At 50.2% G+C, this 8,281-nt stretch overlaps 1 protein-coding gene across 1 annotated transcript in view; it reads left to right on the forward strand.

Moving 5' to 3' along the window:
• Nucleotides 1-368: 368 nt before the first annotated feature.
• LOC129695018 (uncharacterized protein K02A2.6-like) overlaps nucleotides 369-8,281 on the forward strand; it is a 16,663-nt gene continuing 8,750 nt past the window's right edge. Inside the window, exon 1 of the mRNA XM_055631779.1 lies at nucleotides 369-5,007. Within this exon, the coding sequence (XP_055487754.1) occupies nucleotides 369-4,532 (4,164 nt within the window). The 3' untranslated portion in view covers nucleotides 4,533-5,007. The remainder of the gene's footprint in view (nucleotides 5,008-8,281) is intronic.

Raw genomic sequence — 8,281 nt, forward strand, 5'->3', positions numbered from 1 at the left:
ATTAAGGGACAGACGTTTAGGGGTAGTATGAGGGGGAACTTTTTACGCAGAGAGTGGTGGCGGTGTGGAATGAGCTCCCAGTGGAAGTGGTGGAGGCAGGTTCATTGGTATCATTTAAAAATAAATTGGATAGGCATATGGATGAGAAGGGAATGGAGGGTTATGGTACGGGTGCAGGTAAGTGGGACTAAGGGGAATAAAATTTGTTCGGCATGGACTTGTAGGGCCGAGATGGCCTGTTTCCGTGCTGTAATTGTTATATGGTTATATTATATGGTTAAGTGTGTGCAAGGATGGCTTCATCGTGTCGCAAGCCTTCCCCGTTAGTTTTTGATGCCGACATCGCGGAGCGATGGGAGACGTTTGTAATGGACTACAATCATTATGTGAACATCGCACACCACAATGACCCTCCTGCTCTCAGAGCATCTTTGCTGCTGAATCTCGCTGGACCTGATGCCATGTGGAGGGCTAACTCGTTTGAATACCGTCCAGCGGTCATGGACGCAGCTGACCAGGTTGTTGAGCCTGCTGAATCTCCGAACGACCCAGCCTGTCTCCTGAGCAAGTTTACGGAGATCTGTGACCTTCCTTCAAATCGAATTTTGGAGCGAACACGTTTGTTCTCCCGCAAGCAGCAGCCTGGGGAGCCGGTGGAATGTTTCATTGCTGACCTCCGCCACCTGTCGCAGCGCTGTCGTTTTGGTGAGTTGCGTGACGAGCTCACGCGGGATATATTGGTTAATGGCATGCTTGATCAAAAGCTGCGGACTGATTTAATGCAGAAACCTGACCTCACGTTAAATGAAGCTATGCATGCCTGCCGGTTGGCTGAGGTCGTTACTCCGGTCAGTGGGGAGAGAGGTTCTGGGAACCGCACCATCGCTGTGGCTACTCTGTCCGTGCCGCGAAGGGCACCTAGCAATTCCAGACTACAGTCTGGCCTCCCTTTTGCCCCCCCCCCCCGCCCCCAGGGTGCCAGGAAGTGCCCTAATTGTGGGTATGGTCATTTGCCACAGGCTGCTTGTCCTGCTATCGGAAAAGCCTGTAACTACTGCAGAGAGCAAAACCATTTCGCGTCGGTCTGCCGTTCCCGTGGGAACGTGGCTCAGCCACCTCGCCAGGTGCTCAACAATTTCCAAAGGATCGACAATGTCCTTGATTCTCAGCGCGACGAGGATTCCGCCCTCGAGTCCGACTCCAGCATTTCGATGGGGGATGCTAGTGTTTACGCTCTGCTGCACAACCAGACTCGACTTCCCGATCCATCGGTGCTAGTCACTGTCAATAACAAGACCCTCACAGCGAAGTTGGACACTGGTGCGAAGGTCAGTGTAATTTCAACAAAGCTCTTCAACAAGATAAGGACTAATGAGCAACTGTCTGCGGATCGCTCAGTGCTGAGAGCCTATGGTGGGGAGGAGCTGACTCCTGTGGGGAGGGTAACTTTCCACTGCAAGCTACAGAAGACTTCTCGTGATTTATCGTTTTTTGTCCTGGACTGTGATTGTGTGCCTCTGCTGAGTAATCAGGCTTGCCAGGATCTGGGCCTGGTTGCATTTGACAGTAATGTCCATGAGGTGCGGGTGAAGTTAGACCCCGTGTCCGAATACCCCGATCTTTTTGATGATAAGTTGGGGAAGCTACCCCTCGTGTACAAGATTGCCGTTGACTCATCTGTCACCCCAGTGTGCCGTCCGTCTCATAGTGTTTCTTTTGCGATGAAGGACAAGGTCAAAGCTATGCTAGGCAAGATGGTGAACCTGTGGGTCCTGGAAGCTGTCAGCGAGCCCACAAGCTGGGTGTCCACCATGGTTGCAACCCTGAAGAAGGGCAAGAACGAAATTCGGGTCTGTATCAACCCGAAGGACTTGAATACTGCCATAAAGAGACCACACTACCCTATGAGGACTGTCGAGGACGTAGCTGCCCAGGTTGGCCAAGCCACCGTGTTTTCTGTTCTTGATGCCAGAAGCTCCTTCTGGCAGATTCCTCTGCACAGCAAGTCGTCCGACCTGACAACTTTCGCTACGCCTTTTGGGAGGTACAAGTTCCTCAGAATGCCTTTCGGGATTATCTCCGCCAGTGAGGTTTTCCAGCGCACTATGGATCAATTGTTTGCCGGGCTCCCATGTGCCATCATTGTAGATGACATCCTTGTGTACGGCCGGGATGTCGAGGAACATGACCTGAATCTCCGCCGGGTTCTCGACCGCGCTCGTCAGATAAACCTCAAGCTGAATCCCTCCAAGTGCAGATTCCGACTGTCTGAGGTTTCCTACGTCGGACACATTTTCACCTCTCAGGGTCTGAAGCCCGACCCTGCTAAGACTACGGCTATCTCAGAATTTCCAGCCCCTGTTGATGTTGCTGGTCTGCAAAGATTTCTCGGGATGGTGAACTATTTGGGCAAATGTGTCCCGCGCCTCAGTGAACTCAGTGCGCCGCTGCGCCTTCTGACCAAGAAGGACGTTGCCTGGTCATGGAGCCCACAGCACCAACTGTCTTTTGACACTTTAAAAACGATGCTGGTTGACACTCCAGTACTGCGATTTTTCGACCTCAAGCTCCCGATTGTTGTGACCTGTGATGCCTCCCGTTTTGGCCTTGGTGCTGCCTGCATGCAGCTCTGTGATGGTGATTCGCTGCTGCCTGTCTCGTTTGCCTCTCGCACCATGACTGACACGGAGCAGAGGTATGCTCAAATCGAGAAGGAGCTCCTGGCTGTGGTGTTTGCGTGTTCGAAGTTTCGGGATTTTCTCTACGGTGTGCGGTTCACGGTCGAAACGGACCACCAGCAACTGGTGACTATACTGAATAAGCCCATCCATGCCGCCCCGGCCCGTTTGCAGCGGATGATGTTACAGCTGCAGCGGTTTGAATTTGACATAGTGTACAGGAAGGGCACGGAAATGCATGTTGCCGATGCCCTGTCGCGGGCGCCTTTGTCCTCCTGTGCCCAGCATCCATATGAACAATCTGATCTGCATGTCCTCAACGTGAATTTGGTCCCCTCGAAGCAGTTGCAGATTTTGATTGAGCACACCGCTGCGGACTCTGACTTGCAGCAACTGTCTGCTGTTATTCTGCGTGGTTGGCCCTACAAGCCGCACTCCCTGCCTGCTGCCGTGCGGCCGTTCTTCCTGGTTCGGGACGAACTCGTGCTTCGGGATGGTATTGTCATTAAGGGTCACAAAGTGATTATTCCTGCATCGTTATATGACGCCTACTATACTGCTGCACACTCCGGACACCCGGGCGCAGACGCCACCGTTGCCCATGCTCAAGGGCAGTACTATTGGCCTGCTATGGCTAAGTACATCAAGGCTCGTGTTGCCGCGTGTGCTGCATGCAACTCCATGGCCCCTCACCATCAACGACAGCCCCTGCTACAACAGCCGGCCCCTGACATGCCCTGGTCCTCACTGGCTGCCGATATTTTTGAATGGCGTGGGAAGAATTATCTGGTACTTGTTGACTCATATTCGTCTTGGTTTGATGTGGACCTTCTTCCCACCATCACCTCGGAGATGGTCATCGGCAAGCTGCGACGCCACTTCGCTACTTTCGGCTCACCGGTCAAGCTTCAAACTGACAACGGCCGGCAGTTTACTAGTGCTGAATTTGCTGCCTTTGCGACTAAGTGGAACTTTGCCCACTACACTAGCAGCCCGGAGTTACCTCAGAGCAACGGGTTGGCGGAACGTGCTGTGCGCAGCGCTAGGACTTTGTTGGCGCAGTCTCGTTTGTCAAATTGTGATTTTTACCAAGGACTTTTGAATTTGCGTAATGTTTCTCGGGATGGGGTTTTGGGCTCTCCTGCTCAACGGCTCATGTCTCGCGTCCTTCGTCCTCCTATGCCTATCTCTCAACAGTCGCTGACCCCCGTGGTTCGTCCCCCTGAGGTGGTCCACCGCCGCATCTCTCACCGCCATGAGATCCAGCGTCGGTCTCATGACAAGTCTTGTCGTCCTCTGCCTTCCCTTTCCGCGGGCCAGGTCGTTTGCATGCAGACGTCTACTGGTTTTTCTAATCTTGCAACTGTTGTAGGGCTGGCTGACTCCCCTCGGTCCTATTTGGTGGATTACGAGGGTACTGTATACCGTCGCAGTCGCCAGCATCTGCGTGCTGTCCGTGAGCCTGCTCCCCCGATCCAGTTCCCGCACACGTCCACTCCTTTACCTGCCTCTCCCCCTCGGACTGTCCCATGTACCCCTGCTGTCGTTCATGCGCCTGCACAACATACTCCTGTGCCACCTGAATTCGGTTCTCCTGCAGTGTCCCCACGGTCTTCTCCTGTCAGTTCTCCTGCAGTTTCCCCACGGTCTTCTCCTGTCAGTTCTCCCATTTCGTCCTCCCCTTCTAGTTCATCTCTCGCCTCGCCGGCTTCTAGTCCCCGACCTGTTTTACTGCCTGTTCCATCCCCCCGCTCTTCTCTGCCTTTGTCTTTGGGGGAGGGGAGTGAGGGTGCTGTATGGACCCGCTCTGGCAGAGTTGTGTGGGGCCCTGATCGGTATGGTGATTATGCTTAAGTTTAGGGTGTTCACTTACTATTATTGTTATTTTGTGCAGGTCTGTATAATTACCTGCTGCTGCTGTTTATCTTAAGGGAAGGGATGTAGATGGTTATGCATGCAACCATATATGTAACTACCTCATTAGCATATTGTCCCTCCCACATTCTATAGTATAACTGTAGTGTCTGCATGTTCCCTCCCTGTTAGGTTCCAGTACGTGTGTAGACCAGTTGTGGTTAGTACTGGAACGTGTGTGATTAGTGCTTGAATAAAGACTTAGTTAAAGGACTATGGACGACGTCTAGTTTCCTTTACAAACTATGACCGAGATATTAATGTTTTTACTTCATTCCCCATTCTCTCTGCTGCCCCCGCTGGCGGCAGGGGAGGGAGGGGCTATAAAACCCGGAAGCGTCCCGCTTCAACTCACTTTCTTGCCGGCCACAAAGTGAAAGGGTCACGGCTCTCTGAGCTGCAGCTCTGCTCCCAGGTGAGTGCTTTTTCACCCAATTGATATGTATGTTATTCACCATGCTCTGACGTTTCTTGGCATTTTGTTGGAAAGAGTTTGTATATTTGTCTACTATCTATATTGTGTTTGAACTGTGAATTGAAAATAAAAAACATTTGTATATTTGTCTATCTATACTGTGTTTGAACTGTGAATTGAAAATAAAAACCATTTGTGTATTTGTCTATCTATATTGTGTTTGAACTGTGAAATGAAAATAAAAGCCATCTGTCAATTGTTTCAGCAATTGTTATTGATGTAAAGCGTTTTGCAAATTTTGTTTATCTTGGGTTTTAAAATGGTTGCACCGGTTTTCAGGTAACTAAAGCATGTCTATTGTGTTTGAAATGGTGATGTAAATTGCAATGCATTTGTTGCAACGTTTTCAGGCCAGTAATGCGCGAAAGAAGCTGTTTATTTCGATCAGCACTGTGTTTAAATTTAAAATTGGCGGACATTTTGTGTTTGTGGCGGTTTGAAAATGACGGCGATGACGTCATTTCCTGCGATCGGTAAGATGACGACGATGACGTCATTTCCCGCGATTGGTAAGGCGGCGCCGATGACGCCATTTCCGGTCGGAGGCAAGATGGCGCTGAAGACGTGCACGAGGTGTTGAATGATTCTACAGACTGGTAAGTGTTACATCCACAGCAGCAATTGTGTTTCAGCAAAATCTGCAAGTGTGTGTGTGTGTGTGTCTGTATGAATGTGTGTGTGTGAGTGAATGTGTCTGTGCGTGTGTGTGTGAATATATATATATATGTGTGTGTGAATATGTATGTGTGAATATAAATATGTGTGTGAGAATATATGTTTGTGTTTGCGTGAGTGTGTGTGTGTGTGTGTGTGTGTGTGTGAATATATATATATGTGTGTCAATATGTATGTGTGAATATATATATGTGTGTGTGTGTTTGCGTGAGTGTGTGAATAGGTGGTTCCACGTAAGGTCACAATGTAATAGGACTTGATGCACGGAGCCGCTCAAACCATTTGAAGACATCTGTCACTTCCAGTATATGTGATTAATGCAAGAAACGCGTACTTTCCTATCTGTTAAAAACCGCCAAAATGTTGAATTTGTGCTCTGAAAAAAAATGTGGAAGTTGGGGTAAGTGTGAGAGACATGTACCCAACATTAGAATTCCAAACGTGAAATGAAATGAAGGTAAAGGGATGCGAGAATTGAAGGGACAACAGCAGCTAAAACTGCATGGACACGGTCACAGTGGACAAACACATCCGGGTCTACCCCAACCAGAAGCCCTGGATGACCCGGGAGGTCCAGCGGCTGTTGAAAGAGAGGAGCACCGCTTTTAGGTCTGGCGATAGGGCTTTATACAGCACGGCCCGAGCTAACCTGAAGAGAGGCATCAGAGAGGCCAAATCAAACTACAGGAGGAAGATAGAGGACCACCTGGACAGTAATAACAGCAGGCAGGTGTGGCAGGGGATCCAGTATCTCACCAACTATATGACCAACCTTGGAGCTGTTGAAGGTGACGCCTCGCTGGCAGAGGAGCTGAACCACTTCTTTGCTCGCTTTGAAGTGGAGCCAACCGAGACAGCCACATCACAGCACTCGGTCCACAGCAGCCTAACCCTCAAGATAGAGGAGCATGAGGTGAGGCGCACGCTGCGGGCCATCAACCCAAGGAAGGCTACTGGACCTGACGGCGTCTCTGGACGCGTGTTGAAGGACTGCGCAGACCAGCTGGCTGGAGTCTGGACGAGGATTTTTAACCAGTCTCTGGCACAGTCCACTGTTCCACCCTGTCTGAAGTCCTCCACCATAGTCCCCTTGCCCAAATAAACCAACATCTCCAGCCTCAACGACTACCGGCCAGTCGCAGTCACACCAGTGGTGATGAAGTGTTTTGAAAAACTGATCCGGGGTCATATCACATCACTCCTGCCCCGAAGCTTTGACCCCCACCAGTTTGCGTACAGAGCAAATAGATCTACAGAGGACGCTGTAGCCGCAGCTCTCCATGCTGCACTGCCTCACCTGGAGCAGCGGGGGAGCTACGTGCGGATGCTCTTTGTGGACTACAGCTCTGCTTTTAAAACCATCCTTCCCCACAAACTGGTGGACCAACTGGGGGACTTGGGACTTCCACACTCCACCTGTACGTGGATAAATAGCTTCCTGTAGGGTCGCAGCCAGAGAGTCAGAGTGGGCCATCATACATCCACGGCCCTCAGCCTCAGTACCGGCTCTCCACAGGGCTGCGTACTGAGCCCCCTGCACTACACCATCTACACACATGACTGCACACCCGCCCACCACAGCAACACCATTATCAAATTTGCGGATGACACTACAGTGGTGGGACTCATCTCCGGGGGGGGACGAGTACGCCTACCGGAATGAGGTGGAGCAGCTGACAGTGTAGTGTGAAGAAAATAACCTGCTCCTCAACACCTTAAAGACAACGGAATTAATAATAGACATTAGGAAGAATAAAACGGACATGGTACCATTGACTATCAGAGGGGACTGTGTAGAGAGGGTGGCGGATTTCCGCTTCCTGGGAATCCATATTGAGGAGGACCTGACGTGGAACGGGAACACCACTGCGCTGCTGAAAAAGGTCCAGCAGAGACTGCACTTCCTAAGGGTGCTCAGGAAGAATAACATCACTCAGAGACTGCTGCTGTCCTTTTATCGGTGCTCCATTGAGAGAATACTAACATACTGTGTATGCGTGTGGTACACCAGCTGCACAGCGGCTCAGAGGAAAGCGCTCCAGAGGGCCATTCACAACGCCCAGAGGATTGTCGGCTGCCCTCTCCTTGCCTTGGAGGACTTACACAGTTCCCGCTGCACCAAAAAATCGCAGAGTATCATAAAGGACATTTCCCACCCCGGACACTCCCTGTTTGAACTGTTGCCGTCAGGCAGACGGTACAGATCTACAAGGACAAGGACGAACAGACTAAAAAACAGTTTTTACCCCACTGCTATAAAAGCACTAAATGTAGCCGCCAAGGAACGCAGGGGCGAGACATACTAAGGGACTGTGCTACACTGTGAAATCGACAGAAGGATGGAGGGTTGGGTGTTTATGCGTGCTATTTTTCATGATATTTATTTTAGTTGTTTATCTTTTAATATTTTACCTTGTATGTATCGTTAGCTTTTAGAAATGTTTGAATGGTGCACTGACTGGCTGACATTTTTTAAATTTCGTTGTACATGGTTCATGTTACAATGACAATAAAGAAACTATTCTATTCTATTCTAAAG

This window comes from Leucoraja erinacea, unplaced genomic scaffold, assembly GCF_028641065.1.
Source record: "Leucoraja erinacea ecotype New England unplaced genomic scaffold, Leri_hhj_1 Leri_905S, whole genome shotgun sequence".
NCBI lineage: Eukaryota > Metazoa > Chordata > Chondrichthyes > Rajiformes > Rajidae > Leucoraja > Leucoraja erinaceus.